Source organism: Leuciscus leuciscus (genome assembly GCF_965113295.1).
Source record: "Leuciscus leuciscus genome assembly, chromosome: 22".
Lineage (NCBI taxonomy): Eukaryota > Metazoa > Chordata > Actinopteri > Cypriniformes > Leuciscidae > Leuciscus > Leuciscus leuciscus.
The window spans coordinates 32,937,528-32,964,203 of NC_138746.1; the positions used below are offsets into that span (position 1 = coordinate 32,937,528).

General features: G+C 38.8%; 1 protein-coding gene across 1 annotated transcript in view; it reads left to right on the plus strand.

Annotated features, from left to right (window-relative positions):
- Positions 1-2,445: 2,445 nt before the first annotated feature.
- xpo5 (exportin 5) overlaps positions 2,446-26,676 on the plus strand; it is a 44,021-nt gene continuing 19,790 nt past the window's right edge. Inside the window, exons 1-20 of the mRNA XM_082154598.1 lie at positions 2,446-2,685; positions 3,913-4,034; positions 6,703-6,775; positions 6,869-7,006; positions 9,300-9,482; positions 9,604-9,630; positions 11,591-11,776; positions 18,238-18,314; positions 18,607-18,636; positions 18,739-18,832; positions 18,923-19,006; positions 19,114-19,239; positions 19,349-19,439; positions 20,173-20,301; positions 23,518-23,591; positions 23,682-23,837; positions 24,921-24,962; positions 25,045-25,134; positions 25,376-25,575; positions 25,686-25,785. Of these exons, the coding sequence (XP_082010724.1) occupies positions 2,584-2,685; positions 3,913-4,034; positions 6,703-6,775; positions 6,869-7,006; positions 9,300-9,482; positions 9,604-9,630; positions 11,591-11,776; positions 18,238-18,314; positions 18,607-18,636; positions 18,739-18,832; positions 18,923-19,006; positions 19,114-19,239; positions 19,349-19,439; positions 20,173-20,301; positions 23,518-23,591; positions 23,682-23,837; positions 24,921-24,962; positions 25,045-25,134; positions 25,376-25,575; positions 25,686-25,785 (2,124 nt within the window). The 5' untranslated portion in view covers positions 2,446-2,583. The remainder of the gene's footprint in view (positions 2,686-3,912; positions 4,035-6,702; positions 6,776-6,868; positions 7,007-9,299; positions 9,483-9,603; positions 9,631-11,590; positions 11,777-18,237; positions 18,315-18,606; positions 18,637-18,738; positions 18,833-18,922; positions 19,007-19,113; positions 19,240-19,348; positions 19,440-20,172; positions 20,302-23,517; positions 23,592-23,681; positions 23,838-24,920; positions 24,963-25,044; positions 25,135-25,375; positions 25,576-25,685; positions 25,786-26,676) is intronic.

A 26,676-nucleotide genomic window follows, 5' to 3' on the forward strand; every position in this document is an offset into this window, starting at 1 on the left:
TATATATATATATATATAAATATATATATCACTGATTCTTGAGAGTCGGGACAAAACATGTCCCACATAGAAAAGTCTAATTTATAGCAAAAATTAAGAAATTCATCATGATTGACATACTTACAAAGTTAAATCTAAAGGAATTCTATATACATATCTGATTTTTAGAATAACCCTTTTTATCTTTTTGGGGAAAATTTGTTTAAATGTATGGTCTGTGGTTAGAAGGTCCATGTTATTGCACTTGTCCTCAGCAAGAGGTCACAATATTAACCATCCCAAAAAACTTTAAAAAAGCTCTACAATTATGAAAACATATATATCAAATAAAAAATAAGGGGTATAAATATAAAAAACAATGCATGGAGTGAACATCAAACAATATTTTCTATAAAAATCTGCCTATTAAAGTTGTGTCCTCAGTTTCTGTCAACTCTGTCAGATTTTTTCATAAAGCTCTTTAAATCAGGAAATAGCATGGTCAGCTATATCCCTGAGGACCCCTTTTCATCTCCCTGCCTGTGGTGAATGCAGCACTACCACACATGCTCTGGTACATTTTAATTTTTTTTATATTTTAGACAAACAATGTCAATATTCCTATGGTCACAGCTGCACAATGTCAATACCATCTTTCTGTTAAGATACTTTTTTTAAACCATAGTGGATTGAATTTAAGCATTTTAGTGAGGTTATTGGGACATCTAGCAACTGAGGATAAACTACCTAGCTGCAGTGTACAATACATGTTTTGGCGGGAAAATACATGCCCTTACGTCAACTCCGTCAGACGTCAACTCCGTCAGGTTCTATGTCTGACGGAGTTGACCTGTAAGCTGACGGAGTTGACAAATCCATCAATGACCTCTTAATGTGCGAATATAATATTATTTGTGAATATAGTGAAGGGTTAAACTGTTATTTCAGGGTTTTATTTACACATAAATGCACATACATAGCATGCATTACATTATTTAACCATACGTATCTGACTTGTAGATAATGGGCAGGCAGTGGTCTACTTATTATTGTGTAACGTGTAACTTTGCCAGCACTTTAATATATATATTTATATATGTAGAGACAGAGATAGAGAAATGAGAAGCCAGTGTAGGGCTGGGCGATATGGCCAAAAAAAATTATCACGATCTTTTTTTTATATCAGTCGATATCGATAATTATCACGATAAATGTCTTTCAAGTTTAAAGGCAGATTTTTGCTCCTAAGTGAAAGTTGTAGAAACCAGAGCGTAATTGTGGTTTTAAACTACTCTTTATTGTCAGAACATATCATGACAAACAGGTGAACACTTCACAAATCTGAGGTAAAACATTCAAACATTTTCCGTCAACACCGTCAGTTTTTCCGTCAACACCGTCAGTTTTTCCGTCAACACCGTCAGTTTTTCCGTCAACACTGTCAGTTTTTCCGTCAACACCGTCAGTTTTTCATCAACACCGTCAGATCTTCGTCAACAGCGTTGGATGTTTGTATGTTTTTGTTCATTTTTTGGGGAAAAAAAATATTCTTCCTTCAGTTTATGTTGTTTTTGTAATAAAGGACCATCTGATCTACATCCTCTTAGGTTTTATTTATTTAAGGAATTTGTTTTTACAATATTGAAATTAAAATCAAAGTTTGAAAATGCAAATATTTAGAAATCTGAGTTTTCAGAATAGTGTGAAATCACAACTTAAGTTTATATATTGTATTTTTTTTACATATCAGAGTAACTAAACACTATTACAATATACTTCAGAACTTTATATTCTTGTTGGATTTGAAGAATTAAAATTGTATACTTTTTAGTGTGTCTGACGGAGTTGACACAAATCCAGTTCTGAAGGGAAACATGTTTATTTGTTAAAAATGTGTTTTTATTTAGAACCTGTTCCTTTACATGGTTAAATAGCTAAGACCTTTCTCTGCAGAAACATATAACTCTAATTGATATAGTGTGTATTTAAAAAAAAAAATTTTTAAAACGTGTTTTGTCCTGACTCTCAAGAATCAGTGATATATATAGGCCTATATATATATATATATATATATATATAGGCCTATATATATCACTGATTCTATATATATCACTGACAGAGATTTTCTGTTCTCTGTCGCGTCTTCTATTGAAGCGACATTCTTACAAATATATAAATACCACTGTTAGTTTAAATAATATTCAACAATTGTATATCGTAATTCACATATATATATATATATATATATATATATATATATATGTGAATTACGATATACAATTGTTGAATATTATTTAAACTAACAGTGGTATTTATATATTTGTAAGAATGTCGCTTCAATAGAAGAGAGACAGAAAAACGCATATTCAGCGAATAGCCAATGTAAAACTAACGTGGCGCTTGTCAATAACATTAAAAAACTACAATCCCCAGAGGGCACGGAACTTCCGCCATCTTGATTAAGGCGGTCCACAGACAGCAGAGACCTACCACGTTTTGTTTAATGCACATCCATAGAGGCTGAACATAGCGAGCGAAGCGTCCAGTAACATTTTACTAGTCGACTGGTGTTTTACATTCCGTCTGCTGGACGTGCTTAAAGCCATGGCCGAACCGATACGTGCTTTGTGCGATGAGCTTATAAAGGCTGTGAATGTGATGATGGAGGCAGAATCCAGTCAGACATACCGCCTGGAGGCCCTTAAGGTGAATTATCCTCTATCAAATACAATAAAAGGTTATTATGTATGTATTTATACGTAAATCCATATTATGGAGGTCACATTTGAATATTTGTTTTTGGAAAATCCCGTTTTCGTTTCATTCATGTTTATTAAAACGATCAAGTCGTAAACTTATTTTGTTTATGTTTATATTCTTTATGTGTTACTTTATAATACGAACCTTATCGATATCAATCTAGAAGCATAAAGAAGGTTGCACTAAGCGACATTGTGTCAATGAGTATCTCTCATAGCATACATAAAATATTGGATGCACATTCACTTGATCATAAGGGATGCAGCAGAACGGATACACACAATGACATGGATGAATATTATTGTCATTGCAAGACCAAAACCTATAAATAATTAAATAAAACAAACATTGCTGTCTGTGGATCAACACGTTACACTAGACCAGGTGTTCTCAACCAGGGGCCCGGGGCCCAATAGGGGGCCTCAGCAAACTTAGGCTACAAGGTGGTCACAGGATCACTTAAACTTATTTAAATTGAAATATTATTATTAAAAAAGTTATATTGATAGTATCCATATATTGAAATATTATAGTTAAAGGGTTATTAGTTCACCCAAAAATGTAAATACTGTCATCATTTACTCACCCTCATGTCGTTCCAAACCTGCAAGACTTTCGCTCATCTTCAGAACACAAATGATGATATTTTAATGAAATCTGTGAGATTTCTGTTCCTCCATTGACAGTTACGCAACTACCACTTTGATGCTTCAAAAGATGCTTCAAAGTTCTTAAATCGATCGCTAACCTAATCCATATATGAATTGAGCGGTTTAGTCCAAATTTTCTGAAGAGACTCGATCGCTTTATATGATGAACAGATTTAATTTAGGCTAAGTGGTAGTTGCCAGTGGAGGGACAGAAAACTCTCAGATTTAATCTAAAATATCTTCATTTGTGTTCTGAAGATGAACGAAAGTCTTACGGGTTTGGAACGATATGAGGGTGAGTAAATGATGACAGAATTTTCATTTTTGGGTGAAGTAGGCTGTCCCTTTAATTGCAAATGACTGTGCTAAGAACTTTGTTTATAAAACATAATTTAAGGCAGATTTTCTGTTCTCTGCTGTATTGAACAGTCACCCCAAAACTGAGGTTCATGCTTATCTACTAGATCTTGTTGTTAAATGTTTTAATCGTTTGTTGTTGTTGTTGTTGTTGTTGTTGTTATAGTTTATTGAAGATTTCAAAGAGAAAAGTCCCTTCTGCGTTGAATGTGGACTTCAGTTAGCGGAGAAATCACAGACGGCAGTGGTCAGACACTTTGGGCTGCAGATACTGGAGCATGTAGTCAAGTAAGTGTCTAAAACACTTTTGTGTTTGTGTGTGTGTGTACATCAATAGCTAGCCTATGTTTCCATCCCAAGTTGAGAATTACATTTTTGTGCAAAATTAATGTAGCATGTAAAACAATTGTGAATAAAGCACTATTTTTACCCCATGTGTTCATGAGAATAAAATCGTCACTTCCTGGGCAATCGGTGAAGCCGCTGTGGCTTTTTTTTGTCATAAATAACTTGCAGGCGAAATGCAATAAAGGCTGTCATGTTATCTTGCAGTCGGATGCTGTTTTTTGGAAACGCAATCGTGTGATACGCTCCTTGGCAGGAAATATCACCAAACCATTCCAGAGTTTCCCACAGGATTTTGTGAATCTGTTGTAGGTGTACCTCGGTCCCTCTAGTGGGGTCGGGGGTCATGTCCCCCATAAGAAAATGTTGTACATTTTAAAGTTAAATTCATCAATCTGGTGCACTCTGAGAGTTCAAAATTAAGAGCTCCAACCCATATTCAATGTGCAAATTGAACACAGAAAAAAGTCGGTGCATTGACTTGCACCTGAACTTTAAAGGGGACTCAAACCTCTTTTTAGTTGTGATATAGTGTCTGTCTACATTACACTACACAATAATAATTAGGGATGTCCCGATCAGGTTTTTTTGCCCTTGAGTCCGAGTCATTTGATTTTGAGTATCTACCGATACCGAGTCCCGATCCGATACTTCTATAATACATAAAAATAGAATAAAGAAGAGCGAAAAAACAGATCCAGGATGTTCCTTATTTTTTATTTAATTCACCTTATTTTAACATTCAACAACTCTGTTAACAAACAGAGCACTTCTGTGAGGTAGCTTGAACAATCAAGTAATAAATAACATAAATTCTTCACTTTTGGACTTTAGTGCAACAGTAAATATAAAAAAAGTCTAAAATATAAACAAATAGCACCTCAACTTAAAATACCCGGCAGGCATGTAAACAAATAAAAAATAAAAGTGCCACAGTGTTCGTGTTAGCAGAGCGTGCAGCGCGTATTTTTTTCGCCGCCCATGTTAACAGATTAGAGCATTCACACCGCACGCAGAGGCGGCGCAGCAGTGCGTAACAGGAGCAGAGCAGCAGTGCCGCGATCGTTTCGGCGCCGAGTCTATTTTTGCTGCGCCGCTTACGCTGAATTAAAGTGACTATGCATTGATCATGGCCAAAATACACCGCAGTTTTATCCAAAAAGTGCATTGATGATATCTATTGTGTTTTAAACAGTCGATCAAATGACCAACATCAATTTAAAAAGAAAACAAATGTCCAAAAACAAACTTGTTGCCAGAACAATAAAAACAAAGATGAACCAAAAGTTATATAAATGAAATTATTAATAAAATAAGCTTCTTGACAAGTCTTTTCTCTTAAATGTATTTGAAAACGAAATAAAGCAATGCCAACTTATCCATTATAGAGTACTCTGTCTGTACACAACCCGCGGTTCAGCCGCGCGTGACAAACGCTGCCAGTGTGAAAGCAAAACGCGCGTGTCCTGCTCCTGCTCACCATACGCACTGCTCCTGCGCTGCTTACGCTCTGCTCGCGTGCAGTGTGAAACCGGCGTAACTCTGTGCCACCGCATAACTATAGATGTGTTAAAAAATAATGAGAATATATATACATATATATCCGAGTCCTGATCGGGAGGTAACGTCCGATTCCGATCGAGTCTGAAAACACGTGATCGGGCCCGATTTCCGATCACATGATCGGATCGGGACATCCCTAATAATAATAATATGGTTATAATATTATTCCTATGACAGTAATAGCCATATATTGTAAAACAAATGCACTGTAAAATAAATTGTCCTAATTTTTATACATGCATGAGAGAAACCTTTGAGCTTTTAGTTTGACGGAAACTGGTAACATGCTTTTATTTTGACGGAAAATAAGTTTACAAACGCATCTCATTACAAGTCTAGCGAAATTCTGTAATCATCAACAATGCAAATGTGAAAGTAATGCATAACTGCGATCCCAAATGCACGCTAAACTCAGCACATGAACAGATAGAGTTCACTGCATTCATTCACTGTGCATTGAGATGCAGCGCAAACACAGTCCTTTGATTAAGGACACAAAGGCTTTCGATTTAGTTTGTTTGACAGCAATGGTGCAAAACACGACATTAAAGACCTTTTATGATATTATGAGAAGTTAGATAATGAATGGGATAATGAATTACGCCACTGTCTAGTTAATGAATAGGAAGCACTAAAATCTATTTGTGGCGGTCAATGTTGATATTGTGATGGGGCGCCACAAATAAATCAATGTATAGGAAACACTGCATTCTGATGACAGACTTTGGCTCAGGTGTTTCAGATCCACCAAACCAACATTTTAGATGCTGCGCGATGTGATTGGTTCGCTGGTTAGTCCTGGTATCCAATCACATTCTCTGTTTAGGCAGTGTCACACAAGTTAGTGCATCAAGGGATTTAATCAGTAAATGTTTTTCCTTCATAGTTTATACATGTCGTCTTATTCAATGTTTTTTTTTTCAAATCCGCCTCAGTTGAGCGTATGAGTTTTTTTTTATTCAAATTTTTTCCATTTCCATATGCGATATCCCACAATGGGTGGATGTGAACATTGAACACTAAACTGAACACATTCTTCTATGAACAGGTTTCAGTGGAATAACATGGCACCACAAGAAAAGCTCCGGCTGAAGAACTGCACTATGGGCCTGTTGTCAGATGTGAGCATCTTTGAAGTGTCTCTACTCAATTATCTTATTGCATGCTTTATGAAGATTTCTTATTTATTTACATGGCTTAATGTTCTGTTTTAGGGTACACATCCAATTCTGCAAGAGGAATGTCATGTTAAGGATGCGCTCTCACGCATAGTAGTTGAGATGATCAAGAGAGAGTGGCCGCAGCACTGGCCCGATATGCTGAATGAGATGGAGGCCCTGGCTGCTATGGGGGTATCAAGAGTTTTGGCTTGATGTTGTAGGACAGGTCTGCTTCATCCTGCTCCTGAAGTTATGTCTTCCTGTCAGAGTTTAGTTCCAAAAACAAAGTTAGGTGTGCACATCCAAACCCCAGAATTGGGCTAATTTAATTGCCGGATAAAACAAGAAGAATGGATGTCTCCACACTGTCTACAAGATCTAGAAAGTTTATTAAAAAACAGGGTCCCTCTTTTGCACCTTGCTTTAAAATCGCTAATTCGGAAGCAAAAGTAAATCTGAAAATTATGCAAATGTGAAAAAACGCATGCAGAGATGGAGGAGCTCATGCACTGTGTACACCAGAAAACACCGGAGCACGAGATGATCACATGAGCAAAGCGTGCACTTCATTTTGAAACAATCAGCACAAAATGCCTATACTTTAATTAAATTGCTGTTGTTTGTGATTTGGTAAGGGCACAATGTCTTATTGCGCTTTCAATTTAACTTTGTTTGACTTTGCCAACGCAATGGCGCAAAACAACGGTAGAGACTTTTCTTGTTATGAGAAGATTTCAAAGATTTCAAAGATTTTCGGTTCATTATGGAAATCTGGCTGCACAGATTAGACTATGGCGGCCCGACAGGCACTTGGTCCGTGATTTAACCAAGTACAGTGTGTTCCTGGATCAGCATCTTTGTTGATCCTGGAACAACATTCAACAAGGGACAAGTTTACAGTTTGTCAAGTTTAGACTTACAACCAGAGTTAGGTGTTTCTACATCAGTGTTATTCAACTATCATTTGCCTCTGATTTTAGGGTTATGATTAGGTTTAGGGGTTGGGATAAGGTTAGGACTAGGCCTACATTTCAAAATACCTGTCCAGGAAAAGATATCTTACTTAACAAAATCATGGTGACTAGGCAGGTAATTATTAGGAAACACTGATGTAGTAGTAATGCTACAGAAATTGAATAGTATTATATAAAAATAAAAACTTACATAGTCTTCACAGTATGCATTAAATGCACACTGATCCTTATAGCCACTAAGGATATTCAGTTAAGAGCAGTGAGTGATTCTCTCTTTTTCTCTTGTTATTTGATTAACATTTAGGACACAGACAGCAGTCGGAATGTTAGGATGCTGCCACATTAAGACCTATTTATAAGTCTTGAAAATTGAGACTCAATTATCTTTATGAGAATGAGAATTTTGCTTAGTACATACAATTTGCTAGGATGACTGACAGTCTCAGTGATGTGCCAGCTGCTTCTCTCATTCATGTGCATCAGTGATGTTCTAAAGCTGCTCAGACAATTGCAGGAACATCAGAATCCTCAGAACTTTCTACTCATAATGAAGTCCCAGGAAATCAAAGAATAAATCAAGACCTACAGTTTATTAGTCAGGTAAAACATGTATTATGCCAATTACATGATTAATCAATTTGAAAATAATAAATGAAAAACTGATAAAAAAACATTCTCCAAATTTAGTGTGAGAATTAGAATTTGCATTAAATAGGATCTTAGTTTGAGTTTGCACCCTGTTAGGGAATAGAAGGTAATTTGGAAGAAAGACCCTGGGAAGGGAATCCCCTCTGTAGTGGGCAAAGTACGTCTAAACACTCAACTTTTATGATTGATTCTCGATCTGTAGGCATGAGACCATTGTGCCAGTTGCTCTGAGACTTTTCAAATGATCCAACATCAACGTGAAAATCCATTTGCTTTCACGTAGAACATTGTATTTTGGATATAACCATTTTGAGTGAACGGAGGGAGAATGAAGGACAGGTTAGAAAGAAGCTTCAAGTGAATCAAAATAAATCTTGTTTAGATTACTCAATCAAAAGATAAACAATAGAAACAAAGGAAGATAAACAATAGAAACAAAGGAAAATAAACGTACATTAGCACACAGCTGCAATGATTGGTTAATTAACAGATGGCATATACAAATCAATGAGCAGCTAATTGAAGAGAAACTAGGGCTGAGCAGATGGCATCTTAAGGCAAACCAGGAAAATAATGTGTCAAAAATTACACTTCCACTAATAATAATAATAATCTTTAATTCACTTACAGTATTGGAGAACACGCAATGCGAGAAAAAATCTTGAGATATAATTTGTCAAATTTGACACACGTGGTTGAAACTAAACTCTGCAGAAATCTTCAGGAGTCAGTGTGAGAACATTCTGTTGATCTGCTACTTGATGTGCATTTTGCATGCAGATCAAGTGAAGATTAAGTAAATAATGACATGTAAAATAATCATTGTCTATTTGAATAAACAATCACATTGTAATTCTCTTTAGGATGCTCAGACGGAACTTGTAATGCTTGTCCTGCTGCGGTTAGCTGAGGACGTGATCACATTTCAGACATTACCCACTCAAAGACGGCGAGATATCCAGCAAACCCTTACGCAGAATATGGACAGCATCTTCACCTTCCTGCTTGGTATTCTGCAGCTTCATGTTAATGAGTACAACAAGTTGGTGAGTTCTTCAAAAAATTCATGATCACGTGCAAAACATTTTTAAATGATTTGTGTGCTTTTGTGAAACAGAATATTGTCACGTTAATATGATTTGATTGGATTTTTTTGTTGTTTTCTAGAAATGTGTTGCTGGTCTGGAATTGAAGGTGAGTTGGGCTATTCATCTTTATTTATCAGGTTTTTGTGCGGTGGTTAGTTAGGGTGACCATACGTCCTCTTTTATCCCGGACGTGTCCGGCCGGGATTTCAAGATTGCCCAAAATATCAGGTATTCGGCTTTTGCTTTCTACAGTCGCCATTCATTATGTTTACATTATTTGACACTGACACGCATGCATTCTGCTTCTCATGGATCCCGACCGAGACGAAAACACAGGAATTTTCTTGCTAAATGTTAACACGCACATCAACCGACCACTTGTTTAGCGTTCTTGTAAACACTACATTCAGATTCACCAATTGGAATGAATTCAGTCCGATTGAAACAAAAGATGTGCATGTAAACATAATGAATGGCGACTGTAGAAAGCAAAAGCCGAATCCCAGACATTTTGGGCGATCTCTAAATCCCGGCTGGACATGTCCGGGAAAAAGAGAACGTATGGTCACCCTAGGTTAGTGTTGTTCTTATTAGAGGCCAAATATCAAAGGTTCATCTAAAGATGTACAGTGTGAAACATTGATAAAGATAACCCAGGGTTTAGACTGACCAAAGCTTAAATGAAAGTGCTTGAACCCAGAGACCCTAAGTTTCAATTTTCAAGAGGCTCATTTCAATGTAGTCTGTTGAAAATCTGAGATCTGGTCAACTCTCCTACATCTAACGGTTTGCAGAGAGTTTGGAAAATGCTTTATTTCAACCATTTTTATAACTGATATTCAAACCGTTAGGTTCATCGTTGAAAACACTTTTCCTTTAAGAACGTCCAGTGTGATTTAAAAAAAAAGAAAAAATACATTATTAAAGGAGTCAAAAAATAAATAATAATGTTATAATTTTTCCTGATTTGTACTTGTTAATAGGATTTTTACATCAAAACTGTCATAATTTTGAAATAAAAAGCCATTTCTACCCTGTATTTACCTTACCTAGGCAAGTATAATGTTAATGCTGAACATTTCAGTTTTCAGAATTTTTATATAAGGGGAGAGAATGTGTATACAGTAGTCAACATTTGAAGTGGATCAAAACCTTTCATCAAAGTTAAGACATATTTGGAATAATACCAGTTCTTGTCTTAGGACAACTTTGAACTTTTGTAATCCACTTCAAATGTTGACTGCTGTATGTATGTGTGTATGTGTATATTTATATATATAAAAAAAAATCCCTTCAATTTGCTGTTGATTATCTCTGCTGAGGGACCAGAGTCAAGTCAAGTTTATTTGTATAGCGCTTTTCACAATACAGATTGTATCAAAGCAGCTTCACAGTATTAAATTAAAATAATACAACACAGTTTGTTTCAAGAGGAATTTATTGATTGATAAAATTAAATTAAATATCCCCAAAATATCCCCAACTGAGCAAGCCAAAGGCAACAGCAAACAGGAGCCTGTTTCTTTCACAGATAGAAGTCCTCTATGGTTGCGTTCTTCTCTAAAAATTAGTTTTCGATTCTGTTGGTTACAGATGTAAAATAAGAATAAAAAATTCTAAAAAATAAACAGTATTGTACAGTAATTATGTTTATGATTGATGTGTTCTCAGATTCTTGGGTTACAGGAATAATTTATTTTGTCTTTTGTCCCGATTTTGTAATATTACCATTTTGAATTGTTCTTGTGTTCATCAGATATGTGCCAAATTTGGCTCTGATGTCCTTAAGATTGTAATTGCTAAAAGCTGTTAAAAGCTTTTCAATATATCAAGCTGTTCTCGGGTAATGCATGGATCCTTTATGGCATCTTTCCATCAAATGTGTTTGAGACTGTCATGCTTGGCCCCATAATTGCTTTTTGCAGTAATTGTATTTAAGTTCTTTAAAAATTATTAATGCTTTCTTACAATTTCTTAATGGAATCTAATCTATCTGCTCTACATTCACCATCTAGTAGCGTATTTGTCTGATGAAATTAGCTCTGATTTTTGTCTTTTACTCCCAGACAAAAGCTCACTGGCGAGTTGGTGTGGCCACTCTCAACACTCTGGCTGGCTACATTGATTGGGTTGCTCTGAGCCACATCACCAATGAAAACTGCCGTCTTTTGGAGATCTTGTGCCTGTTGCTTAGCGAACCCGAGCTTCAGTTGGAAGCTGCAGAGTGTCTGCTAATTGCCATTAGTAGGAAAGTGAGTGACTGCTGCATTTACATTATACTACTTTACCTTTTCAGCTGCTTTTCTGAAATAAAATTTTCCACATTTGTTTATTCATTTATTTATTTACACCCCCAAATACAGAAAAGTTGGGACATTTTGTAAAATCAAGAAACAGTGATGAGTTAATTTTCTCTAAAACCTTTATTTAACTGACAAAAGTACAGAGAAATGATTTTCAAAGTTTGCACTGACCAATTTATGTGTTTTGTAAATAGGGTTAGGGTCATGCTTCCTCTGCTGTGGGACAGCACTGCACCTTGTCGGGCTGGCTTTTCTTTGTTTGGTCTGTGAGGGGAGAGGCCAAAGAGGAAAAGCCCGGTATAAAACAGCGATAGTACCCTGCCAACCCCAGAAATGCATGTCCCTGTTTCTTGGTCATGGGCCAGGGCAATTCATGGATTGCTTTTCCTCCTCTTGTACGTCCTTCTCTGCTTACAGGGCCATGGCGTTGGGGGCTGCGTCCCAATGCTTCAAGAGGTCAACGCGGTAAATCTGCTCTGGCCTTAGTCTCCCGGGTTGGCGCAAATGGTAGTTTACAGGTCCGACCTGCTCCATGACAGTGGAGGAACTTGCAGGCAGTGTCAGGGATCAAGACTCACGAGGTTGGCATCCAAAGAGCAATTCAAAGGGGGGTGAAACCAGTGGAAGCATGGTATACTTTGCTGATTTCAAAAAGCACATACGGCAGCATCCGGTCCCAATCACGCCCATCCTCAGTGACTATCCTCTTCAGCATCTGCTTTAACATCCTATTAAACCACTCCACTGAACCATCAGTCTGTGGATGGTAGACTGAGGTTTGAAGATGTTTCACCTTTAGCAATTTGCAGTGGTCGGCCATTATCCGGGAGACGAAGGGAGTCCCTTATGGTGCGTTCACACCGGATGCGAATAGCGCGTCAGGCGCGAGTGATTTCAATGTTAAGTCAATGCAAAGACGCGTTACGCGCGTACAAAATTCCTGCGGCGCGAATGAGGCATAGAGCGCGGCGCGGTAGATGCGAATACGCCTCATTCGCGCGTCAAGTTCGCGCGAATTGAGCATCTGGCGCGTTAAGCGCGTTACGCGCGAATGTTTTATGTAGTGCTTTTTGTGCATTCTCGCGTTTGATGCGAATTCGCGTCTGCCGCCCGAGTTGAAAAATCTGAACTTCTGCGTCAATTCCGCGTTAACCAATCAGGAGCCTGCTTGCTGCTGTCACGTGGTGAAGTGACAGTTTATAATGTTATTTTGTGTTTGGCCTCAATAAATTATTTTGTAATATGACTAAAATGCTTGGTGTGCAAAGCAAATCTTTCACATAAAAACTCGATTTCAATATATGAGAGATACTCATTTTGTATTGAATGCTATTTATTCCATATCTATTCTAGATTATATGAAACATTATTATTCTAATGTAAAGACAACAAACACAATTTAGTGTATAAAAACTTTTAAAAAAATCACAGGACAGGTTTCACTTTTGGAGGCTGGCTCCATTTATTATCAAAACAAAAATAAATGACAGATTAGGTGGGAGCGGGCGAGGGTAAACCTCGCGCAGGGCTGTAGAGCGCGGGCTCGACAGGCATAGACCACTCGAGGCCGAGGCCTTATACGGCCTACGCTGTCCTCGTCAGCGTCCTCACCGTTAGGTCCACCAAACCCAGCTCCTGGAGCAAATTGTGAAACTCCTGAAACCCTCCTGAGGGTCTGGTGGACCCGAGTACAGCGACGATGTCCCCTACGCAGCTGTTTCTGCTCTCCAGAGCATATACGAGTGGTGACTCTCTCGATTAATGCTAATGCTCGATAAACATCTAAAAAAGATGGCCGCCAACGGGTTTAGAAACTTTCGCCTCCGGATTTCGCCTCTGACGCGCGTAAATTTCGCTTCAAACTTCTGTTTTTACAGACAAAGTGGTCAAGCGTCAAACTAGACGCGAATTTGACGCGCTATTTGCGTCCGGTGTGAACGCACAGTTAGTCAGTTAGGATCTCTGTATTAATCCCCAGCCGGCTACACAACAGGAAGAGTTCTTGGGCGATGACTGCTGCTGTTGCTCGTCTGAGGGGGATGGCCTCCGGGTAGTGGGTAGCATTGTCAACAATTACTAGAATATGCATGTGACCCCGAGCTGACTTGGGCAGCAGCCCTATGAGATCCATCCCAATACGCGTGAACGGCACATCAATAACAGGAAGCACTCGCCAGGCTCACCGGCTTGGGGTTGCCATCCACAACACGTCGCGCCCCTCCGGGCAGACGGAACAGCTCTCCCCCCGGAATCTCTGGTGAAGGACCGCCTCTGACAGCTCTACTGCCTCCACGGTGCGGCGATGAGGGCGAGGCAAAGCATGTAACAGCCGGTCCAAAAGGACTCTCTATACCACTGACCGGCTTGGTCAGGCAGAAGCCAAAGCTGGGCAGCCTGGACACGTACGGGGACCCTGGGTTCAAAGTTCCACTCTTGCACTTTCTGAGCTGCGAACACCAGAGATAGTCCTACCCGGGCGAGGATCTCCCTCTTCAGTGTGTCATGGTCTGCGGCATCCTCGAGGGGGAGGGAATAATATACTCGCTGAGGCTCACCAGTCAACAGCGGGGCCAGCAGACGTGCCCACTCACGGCGGCCCCATTCTTCTCGTGCCGCAACAACCTCAAAAGTGTGAAGATAGGCTTCCACGTCATCCTGGTCTGTCATTTTGCGAGAGAATTTGCAGTGCTGAAGCTCTTGGCTCGGGTGGTGTAATCCAGGTGGTGGTCTCTGTTCTTAGGCGCACAAGCTCCCAAGCCACTTGATTTTGGCCAGCAACCAACTGTTCTGCCGCACAGAGACCTCAGCAAGGTGGCAGAAGATTTCTCCCACACTGGGGAGGAAAGCTGCCTCTGGGATGGCTTTTTGTCGCTGATCTGCTGCCCGCATTCTCCACCAGTGTGCCGGGCTTTGGGCAAACATGTAAGTTGTTAAATCTGGAGGGTGTGTTTATTTCTTGTGCAACAGTGAGGATGAAAGGAGTGTTGGTGCTCTTGTGCTTCTGTTAGTGTGCTGGAGAAAGTGGAGCTAAGATAGCAAACTTCACCCAGGCAGCAGGGAGTTGGCTTGACCAGCAGAGAGTTCTCTCAAGGCTTCCAGGTTCCTTCTCAATCATTCTCTGCAAGAGAAAAGGGTAAACGGAAGGCAAACAGAGTGGGTGTGGGGTGAGAGTCTGGACTTTTCAAACCTGCAGTAAAATGAATTCAAATCCTCAAGGCCCTGATATAATTCAAGCAAAATTGAAGAACAAACTGATGTAACTGATGTGACATTTTAAACAAAATTTCCAGAAAAGTTTGCTTGGGCTGGTAAAAACCTTTGTACGACCATTGGTACGTGGCGATTACATAATAGGTAAGTGTGCGCAAAGCCTCTGCCTCCTTTCACGAGGAAATCTTTTCTGCTTCATTTCTTCTGTTTAAGTCCATCATGGTCAGACTTGCTGTTTTCTCAATGTTGTTGTGTTTATTAGGGTTAGGTATCGAGGGTTTATTAGGGTTAGGTATACTTTTTAGGCACCGACCAAATTGCCTCGAATAGAGTATCAAAAAATCTTTTGTCGTTCGGTACCAAATTTTGAAAGCTAAGGGGTTAATCTCGTCAATGTCAGCGAGTCCTTTTGATTCATATTCTCTAAACTTTTCACTTTTCATATGTCATGTCACTAGTTTGTGTATGTTGTGTCAGTAGTATGTTGTGCATGTGTAGACATATATTGGAGAAGTTTCTTACGGAGTTCTTCATAATTAGAAAACGTTCTATGTACCAGTGTCAGTTCTGGCCCTTCTAACATCACAGAGACAGTTACAGTGAATGGTGATTTTTGACTCGACAGGATCATGTATTGGATAAGGTATTGGTGGGTGTGAGAGTTCTCAATTTTGGATGCATGTCTTTAAACTTATGTGAATTTACAACAGTACATGCTTGCTTAATATAATTCACAGTCTCTTAATTAACAGTAATGATAACTGTTTGATCATAGCCTCAAGCTCATAGCCTCAGCCTCAAGCAAGGACTCACTTGACATGAAATTGTCAGTGTACTCAAAACATCCCTCACTGTCCTCCAGATCCAGTTCCTATGTGTCTTTCACTGGTATCTGCCAGTTGACCTTGACAATGCAATAGTTCATCAGCAGGTAAGGTTACTAAGTCTTTCTTGATGTCCCACACCAGCCGCTTCCTAGCAGGATCCGCCATGATGTTGCTCTCTGACGTCCCTCTGGACCCTGGATGCAGCCTCAACCTCTGGATGCAGATAGGCATTCGCAGATCGTCTGGCACTCGCCTCGTGTCTCGTCGCCCATGAACGCAGCAGCCACTAGCCTCTAGCCCCAATGCCCCCTGGTCCCAATGGTTTTGAGATGCTTGGATCAGTCTCCTTGTGATGCGTGGAGCTGGTCCCGGAAGAGCCCCCACAAATCTGTTGAAGACCTTACTCTGGGGGTCAACTCAATAGATGAGAATGTTTTGTTTTTAGTAAATAAAGGAGAGTGAGACAAGTGCGTGTCTTCAGTAAACTCAGAGGACTGCTTGACTGATCACACACTCTTGTCTCTCTCTCATTTATCTACTAAAGGCACATTATCATCTGTTGTGTTGACCCCAGAGCGAGGTCTGCAACACTTGCATAAACTGAGATGCTCCTTTTACACTCAATCACGATACCCTCACATATGACCAATTCACCTGGTAATTGTGGACTGTTTCAAAACAGTTTAACTTGGATATTATCTAAGCTTTTCACTTTTATTTGGCCTCTGTCCCACCTATATTTGGTGTGTAGCAGACATCAAAATAAAAATGTGTTTATATTTACAAAAGACACTTAAATTGATCAGTGAAAACTGTGAAAATCTTTTCTTTGTACTTTTGTCAGTTAAATGAAGGTTAAAGAGAATTAACAATCAAAGATGCTTGATTTTATTGCATTTTACAAAACGTCCCAACTTTACTGGATTTGGGGTTGTTTTTATGCTGCAACTCTGTGCTGTCATTGTATTCTAGTACATGATCACTTTTCACTTGCATACATGACATTGGAAAGTGTGAAATGTAGCTTTCCAGAAAACTTACAATAAGACTAATAAGCCCATATACCAAACAAGTCCACTTGCTTTTTTCTGTTCTTGAGTTTATATATATTTATTGTATTTGAACTGATCTGCTAACTCTTTATTGTGATGCTCCTCCATTCTACTGACTTAGTATTTTTGCAAGTACATGTCAGCATATTCTAACCCTAACCCTACCAGTGTACTAATACTCTACTAACACTCTAATGAGAGTTAGTAAACATGTAGGTGTAACGTTACTTATAGTGAACAGAATGTGTTAAAGGGACCATTCAAATAAAGTGAAACCGGACACTTTAGTTATGTGAGGTAAAAATTTTATAATCAACCTTATAACTGGAAAAATCGTTTTGAAGGCTGACTTAAATAGGTTGTAAAAGGCATGTATAGCTGTACTGAGGTTTTTGGAAGAACTTGCTAATGGTGGAAAATGGACTACTAATAACTAGCAGCAGGGCTTGAGATTAACAGTCATTAAACGAGGAATATTTTGATAGGAGACACCACCTAGATGGGGCTTCATTAACTAGTTCTATCATCAGGCATGCATGAAACAAAATACAATGCAAGATACATTATACAAGACATAATAACAATAATCATCATACACCCAATGTACTGGGATGCACGTTCATTTACTGCTCAGTTTGTCTATAAATGAATGCAGGGAAGTCTATTTTATGTGTCTTTCCTTTGACCTGACTCAAAATGACTGCATACTTTTAAGTTGTAAAACCCTGGCAAGCAGAGGCCTGGTTCTATTACTTTGTGGGTTGTGCAGACACCTTAGCACCTTGTTTTGTGGTTGGTGAGGGTTTTTTGAAGATTATTTGTTCAATATAACATCTAATTTGTCTCAGTCGTTACAGTGCTAATTTTAGTTATGTTTCGCTGCTTATTGCCCTTAAACAGTCAAATACACACAAAATAATGTGAAGATGCCGGTCTTGGCGAGTATTCACACAAACACCGTCAGTTATGTTTTAAGTGAACGTAAACAGTTGAGATAGAAAATGCATGCGTAACAGCATAATAGGTCTGTGTGTCAGGTCTTAAAGTGACAGCAGCCTAATATACCTGCTGCCAAATTATGAGATATTAAAACATCTATATGGCAGTTTCTCCGCATGGTATCAATGTTGTGGCCAGAGAAAATGCTGAGTAGCAAGTAACTTTGGAAAACCACAAGCCACATTGGTTGGTGAGCAAACAAGTTAATGTCAAGCCCTGACTAGCACCACTATGTTGTGTGAAGTTAATTGTAGTGTTATTTAGTGTCAAGAGTTTAAGTGATCAGTTGAAGTGTTTTTGATTGAGAAAATTCTTTCCACAGGGAAAGTTAGAGGAGAGAAAGCCATTTATGTTACTCTTTGATGAAGTCGCCATGAACTACATCCTATCTGCTGCACAGTAAGTAAACGTCTTAAGTTTATTCTAAACCAGGGTTCCTCAAATCTGGCCTTGGAAGGCCACTGTCTTGCAGAGTTTAACTCAAACCCTGATCAAACTCACTTGCCTGCAATTTTCTAGTAGCTCTGAAGACCTTGATTAGGTTGTTCATGTGTGTTTGATTAGAGTTGAAACTAAACTCTGCAGGAAAAGATTTGAGGAACCCTGCTCTAAATGATTTATACTCTAAATGACTCTAAATTATACTGTTCGAATGACTGCATAATGCTGTTTGGATTTTATTTTACTATAGGTCGGCAGATGGTGCAGCTCTGTGTAACCAGTGAGTTTACATTTTTCTCTTAAAAACCAACACAGGCTTAATTTAGAACAACTGAGTTCACTCCTGTTAGTTTTAACCAAAACCGTCCGTCGTCCAATTCAGATCATCGGGTGCCGTCGTGGAAAGAAGATACACTTTTTTGAAGAGGCTGTGTCAGGTTCTCTGTGCCCTGGGTAGCCAAATCTGCTCTCTAGTGGTGAGGTGGTCACATGAGCATCACTGTTGTGTATCATTTATCCTTTTGCCTCTTATGAGAAATGCAGATGATTTTTATTTTTCTCTTCAGGGTTCAGATGTTGGAGTACAAGTTCCTGTTAACCTAAATAAATATATGGAGGCTCTTCTTGCCTTCACTACTCATCCCAGCCAGGTTGAACTGCATTATAGCTACTCAGTGAAACTCATTGGTCAACCAAGAATTGTTACTAAGTATTGCATTCCATATTTAATAATTTATTTGTATATTATTCAAAACAGTTTCTGAGGTCGTCCACGCAAATGACCTGGGGAAACTTATTCCGACATGAAGTTTTATCGAAGGATCCTATAATTTGCCAAATGACCATAAAATATTTAAGATCAGCAAGGATCAATCTTGTGAAAGTAAGTGCTGTGTATCCCAGACACAGAGCAGTTTTGAGTAATTGCTATCATACTTAATCATACTTAATTGTATTTAATCATGCTTAATTGCTCTGTTTGCCTTTTACAGACTGGATTTCCCTCCAAGAATGATTGTCCAGGTTGTGAATTCTCCAGAGTGGACTTTGATAGTGATGAAGATTTCACCTGCTGCTTTAATTGTGAGTTATTATTGGTTAGTAACTAGTAATTTTCCCAATCCTTGACAATCAAATGCACAGATGATATCATCAACCCAGCAGTTCATATGTCGATCTAAAAGTTGCAGAATCAAGTCAAGTCACCTTTATTTTTATGGCTCTTTGTACAATACGGATTGTTTCAAAGCAGCTTTACAGTGATCAATGGGAAAATGATTCAATGATGCAAACATTGCTCAAATCGGCTGTAAAGCAACTCTAAAAAGAAAGTGTGTCATTGTTCAGCTGAAGTCAGTGTTGATTCATTTTCAGTGTAAAGATCATCAATTATTAAATTAGTTCAATTCGGCTATAAAGCAGCTCTTCAGTAAACAGTGAAGTCATCTTCCAGCTCAGTTCTCATCAAAGTGTCAGTGCAGTCAGATCAATCTGTAGCTTGTTTCACCACAGGGAGTGTGTGTGTGAGAGAGAGATTAAAGGTTCCAGTTATTGATTTTGTACCTTCTGATGGTACCAGTTGGTTCTGCCCATTCACTGACTGTAGAGGACAGGAGAGAACATGAACTTGTAGGCGTATGATGAATATGATGTGATTGAATTTGATGTGGTTAATTAATAACAGTTAGGAAAATGAATTTTAAAAAATCCCCCACCAACCAGTGCATGCCCTGTGTGATGTATAAAGATAAAATGGTTTGAATCTCAAAAATATATATTTTTTTAAAGATTAATTTTTCTTTTTCGGTTTAAACAGCTTTCAGGGCTCATCAGGGGGAAGCAGTTCGTCTGGCTTGTAAAATTGTCCCTTTTGAGGCCTTTCAAATTGCAAAGGAATGGGCGCAGTATCAGATCAACACACCTATAGATACTGGGAATGCAACATGTGAGTATTGTTACTACACTTTCTTTATGGTAGGTACTCTTTAATCTGGCCAAAGTTTAAGCTGTTTCTATAAATGTGCTGCTGCTTTCTGATTTTATTTTATTTTTTATTTACTTCAAAAAAATTTGTAACAGAGTAGAGTCTAATATAAGTCTGGTATTTGTTATCTAGTCATAGCCAATACAGCCTGTACATAGCACTTCATCTTTTATAACAAAATATTTTGTCCAAATGTATTACACAACAGGAAAAAGTTGTTCTTTTTGTTGCTTTAAGTTGATGAAAACGTAATGTGTTGCACTTTTTGCCTCAGATGCGGCCGTTCTCTGACCGTTTCCGTTTTTTATTTTCGTTCCTTGAACCGACCCTGCTTCATTGCATTGGAAACATTATTTTAATACAGAGATTACATAATGAGGTAGAATTCTGACAAGAATTAGACCCGTTTTTCAGATACACAGCTATAATTATTTAACCTCAGGATATGCCAGGTTCCAAATGCTATTTAAAATTTCTCCAAAGAATCACCGTAGATTAGGGCTGTCCCCAACTATGGATTTTCATAGTCGAATCAGAATCGTCATGTCTTGCCTATAGTCGACTAATAGTCGAATCATGTGTATGGGTGGGGGTGGGGCTGGGGGCGGGGCTTTAACGTTTCAAAGCCGCGATGTACAGAAAATCACACAAAGATATAGAAGAAAATGTATAAAAACATTTTTTGATCAATAAAACTAAGAAATAACATAAATAACTCCAGAAAGGCCACACTGCAGATTTGCATTTCTCATGCAAATCAAATTAAATCGGCTAAATTACCTGTGCGAGCAGGCCAGCCTACAGCACAACATCGATGCACCGAAAAAATAAACAATTAATTTACTAAATTAAATTAGAACAGAATATACCTTTCTAATAAATAAAAATACAAAATGAAATAAATCAGAATCAAGTCACAGGATGAGGAACAAATGTGTGCAAAATGCCTAAAGTGCAGGGAAACATTCAAAACACAAGCCACAAATAGTTAGATTAGATAACCCTGACAGATCAATAAATAAAATAAAAATAAAGAAATTATTAAAATAACGATAGTAGCCAGAATTTTCAACTTTGTCTTTTTAACTGCAGAAACAACAATAAATGCTAAACTGGAGAGGCAGTCTTTTTAGCTAAAAATGTTCACAGCATCCAAAAATAAAATTAGAACCGGCTGAAAAGTTTTGAAATCACTTGTACCTGATCGAGAGAACAAATCCTGAAAGTCTTTCACTCTGTCTGTCCGTTGGAGTCTTTTCAAATTGTGCACGCGGATAAAATACATTCTAACGTGAAACCCAGTCTATGCGTGAAACTTGTTAACGTTGGCCGGCAGAAGTGCGATCATGGTTTTTCTGATGCTAAATCCAGCCTTGGAGAATATCCTTTCTGATGGTGTACATCCACACTTTAGATTTTCTTATCCCAGACATTGTTAAAGATTTAAATCATTGCCGCGAAGACGTTCCTCTGTCGGTCACGGATTGAAAGTGAAACTTAAATCTGTCACGGGGTGTTTGGATTTATTCACGCACGTTAAAAAATATTTATTAAAAGCTTCTTTCTTTGCACATTTTTATATAGGCCTACAGCATTATCATAATAGGCTGAATATTAACGTATTGACATAAAAGCTAGTTCTATGTGAAATCAGACATTGAGCGCCCTCATATAGCCAAAGTGGCATGATCCTCGTTTCATAACACCTCTGCGAAGATTCGACCGTGAGATCGGTAGTCGAATCAGGCTCCTCCTATCGAAGCATCGAATCTTCGACTATTCGGGGTCACCCCTACCGTAGATCAGAAAAACATTTCATAAACAATAGTTCATTACATTTCTTTTTGGTTTGTGAGACCATCATACAAGTTATATACAAAATCTGTGTCCTTTTGAACAAATTCTCAAAGAGTGCATCAAAAATATGTAAGCTTCTGCTTTATCAGAGTGGTCAGTCTTTTCTTTAATCCAGTAAACTATGCACATTTGAACTCTTACTTTGACCCATCACCCTTACCTTGCCCTACACAATTTCACTATGTGGTCAAATTTATAAATTGGGGATTATTCTATGTACAAACACTGATCAGCCACAACATTAAAATCACGGACTGGTGAAGTGGATAACATTGATTATATTGTGTCAATGGCACCTGTCAAGTGGTGGGATATACAGTATTAGGCAGCAAGTGAACAGTCAGTTCTTGTATTTCATGTGTTGGAAGTATTTCATTTCATGAAATGGTCAAGCAAAAAGATCTGAGTGGCTCTGACAAAGGCCCTACAGTGATGGCTAGATGACTGGGCCAGAGCATCTCCAAAACAGCAAGTCTTATCCCTGGTACTCTTATTACTCTTGTCCCTTATTTTGAGCTGTCCCCGATGAAAGATGACCAATCGTGGCGATATTCTGTGGTCGTGGCTCCTAAACGGTGGTTCTACGTCGTACAGTTAGAGAGGTTTAAAGACGCCCTTTTCCCTAGCCACGACTGCGTCCATATTCTACTCTTTCGCTTCCTCCTATTTCTTTTAGCGCAAATAAAAAAAACGCAATTGCTAAAGTGTGATTCATCTTGCTATATGCAACAAAGGACAACCGGTGAACTGGCATCAGGGTCATGGCTCATTGATGCACGAGGGGAGCGTCAGAACTGGTCAAACAATCCGATTCATTGAGGCCCCACTTCGCAATTTGCAGGACTTAAAGCATCCGCACCTAATATCTTGGTCCCAGATACCACAGGACACACTCAGATGTCTTGTGGAGTTTATGCCTTAACACAACAGAGCTGTTTTGGCTGCATATTGGTTTTAATGTTTTGGCTGATTAGTGTACCAATGTCATAACGCTTTGATTCCTTGTGGAATGAGATAGAGTTTGATTTACATTCTGAAATGAACAGATTCTCATTCATGAGGAGGTGTCTCATTTGTTTACAAATGTTCATGTTCATTCATTTCATTCATAGACTTAAAACACTGATGTTCACAATTGAAACACCATTATACAAGTTGAGCTCCACTGATGTCGGTTGCCACACACAAAAATCGACACTTCAAAATCGATACTTGTGTATTACCTTAGAACGTTCCTTTAACATGCCTACATTTGTGTCTTATTGTTGTCTGTTGAAGCTAAGATAAAGAAGGTTCTCTGTTCTGCTCTGTCCCCTTCAGCGGTTCAGTGGGATGCCATGACTTTCTTCACTGAAAGTGTATTTGGACAGCTCTTCAAAATCCTCGAAAAAGAGGCAAGACCATTCAATTTCTTTAATGGTGCAGCAGTGAGGGATTTAAAGCTGATCTTGTCATTGAGACTTTTTTTCCCCCCACTCCTGTAGAAACTTCCCATAGATGAGGGCATGGAGCTGCTGCAGATGGTTGTAAACTATGAGACAAGAGATCCTCTCATTCTGTCCTGTGTTCTTACCATCATATCCACTCTCTTTCCCTTCGTCAAACACCAACCTCACTTCCTGCCTCAAGTACTCTATAAGGTAAGAGATATAATCTGGTGTTTCAAAATTGTAAAGCTGTCTGGTCATATTTACTGTTGCACAGCAAAATTTTAGCTTACATTAAGAGCTAATGCACCGACCCATTATACTGTTACATGTGTTTCCGTCTCAACTATTTATGTTCACTTGAAAAAATAACTGACTGTTTACGTGAATACTGGCCTAGACCGGCATTTTGACATTATTTTGTGTGTATTTGACTGTTTAGGTGCGATAAGCAGCGAACTTTAACTTTAACTTTAACTTTAACAATTTAACACGAAGACTTAGTGCTTTATATGTGCACACTTTTGGTGTGAGAGCACAATCTGCGGGAATGAGTAAAATTATGTGCAATACACCCAATCCCACACCGAAATTCAAGCCCTGTATTCAAGACAAAAAATTGCCCGGAGCCCTCTCCTCGGAGAGCACGCCAAATATACATTTATTCTATCTGACTTATTTGGTATAAGTGTGAAATCGTGAAATATCAATTCTCCAGCGGCAGTCATCTTTGTTGTAAATTAATTCAACCCAAGCGCTCTTTGGTGACGTGGATGATTACGTTACTGTTGATCATCTGTCCATCATCGTATAAAGCCCGCCCTGACAATTTGATTGGTCCGAACAGCTCTGGTTCGAGCATAATTGCTCCACAACGGATCAAGTCCAGACCGAACTTTCCGACCTAAAAATGTTGTGGGCGGGGCTAAGTTCGGCTGGCATCCAGGCTAGAAATCCACCTGCATTTGCCGGATTAGCTGGTGTTAATGTCAAGCACCCTGCCTGTGGTACGGTTATACACGGCTTATGATCTAGAATCAATCAATCAGTAATATGTGAGTTTGAATCTGGTTCACAATGTTTTCTAACCCCCTGTATTCTCTCCCCTTCTCCCCAAGATTTTTTGTCTTCTCTCTGCTGTTGTATTTACATATTGTTTACCTAAATCTTACCTAAAATTATTTGTTTATTTATTAATAGCCGCTATGTGTTTTACTTAGTGCAATTATAGATATGTTTAATAGGCTCAAAGGTTTAAAAGTGACCTACCAACATTAATTTTGTTTCTTTTCTAAGATATTTCCTGCCATCACATTTGAATTGGTTGAAGAACGCAAGGTAAGGTGCCCATACTTGTAAACATATCTGCATATCATTCTCTAATCAAACACTCTTGTTGACGTTCAGTGGATGTGTTCAGGCACCTCGAACGCGAGCTGAAAAGAACGTCAGAAGACATGCCTGTTCCTCCATCATTAGGATGTGTCGAGATTATTCGGACTTTATTCTGGTATGTTAAAGCATGCAGGTACAAAAATGTTTCCTCCACAATGCAAAACATGCTATTTAATAGTTGTTATGATTTGTTCTGCTCTTTGTTTTAATGCTGGAAAATGATTTCAAAACGGATAATTTTCAGTTTGATAACGGATGTCTGTCAGTTTGATGTTAGCCTTAAGTAATTGTGATATAGTAGCATTCTCTTTTGATATAAACGCTAACGATAATAGATTATTTTTCATGCATTGCAGCCATGCTTCGATATGATGTATGAGCATGTGAAGAGGTTGTTCTCAAATGAGATGCTGCTGACACAGATGGAGAAGTGTGCTCTTATGGAAGCCCTGATACTGATCAGCAATCAGTTTAAAGACTATAACAAGCAGAAAGCCTTCCTGGAGGAACTCATGGCACCTGTTACTGCCCAGTGGCTGTCAGAGGAGATGAGGAGGTATGAATGGATGCTGTTACCCAGACTGGCCTTTACTGAATTTATTAAACAGAAGTTGAAATTAATGAATGAATGATGTGTGATCCTTCTTTTATTTCTGTGTTGTGTAGCGTGCTATGGGATCCTGCTACCTTCTTGACATATGTTGGTGCTGATCAGGTGATCAGTGACCCTGACACAGAGGACCAGATGGGTATCAACAGGTCACGGGTAGGTGTGCCCTAGGGATGCATGATATATTGAAATAAAATAAATATTGCTTAGTGTGATTATCAGATTGTTCAGGCTTTGATTTAATTAAGTAAATATATGTGCTATCAGATTTAGAGTGAAATGCATCATTTACACTTAAATCATGATACACTGTATTTTTGTGTCTCAGAGCAGCTTTATTTACTGCTTTGAGCTTGTAAATGAACATACAGTGCCTTTATTCTGAAACCGGCAACGCATTTATTTATTTGCCCACAACCCATCAAAATGAAAGCTTGAAATCACTGAGCAGATTTCTTATCACTTTTGACCAATAGGTGGCGCTGTTACTGAATAAATGTAGTATGGTCAGTGTGAGGAGACAATGACGCACAAAAAAGTTTGTTGTCGATATGCTAAAGTGTTGCAGAGTTAAAGCCTCAGAATCAGATTGGCACCATGCCATCAAATTTGTTGATGTTATTCAAGAACGATTTGGTCAATCAAAAAGCAGCTTTTTACCAGCATGGCCTGAAGATGATCTGAGCCTTTCGATGAAAATTGGACTATATACTCAGCAGCTCGGGTTGAAATAGGCAGGTCCTTCCATATCACCATATCACCCTGTAGCCCAAGACTGGTTTCCCACTGAAGCTAAGCAGGGTTGAGCCTGGTCAGTACCTGGATGGGAGACCTCCTGGAAAAACTAGGTTGCTGCTGGAAGAGGTGTTATTGAGGCCAGCAGGTGGCGCTCAACCTGTGGTCTGTGTGGGTCCTAATGCCCCAGTATAGTGATGGGGACACTATACTGTAACAAGCACCGTCCTTCTGATGAGAAGTTAAACCGAGGTCCTGACTCTCTGTGGTCATCAAAAATCCCATGGCACTTCTCGTAAAAGAGTAGGGGTG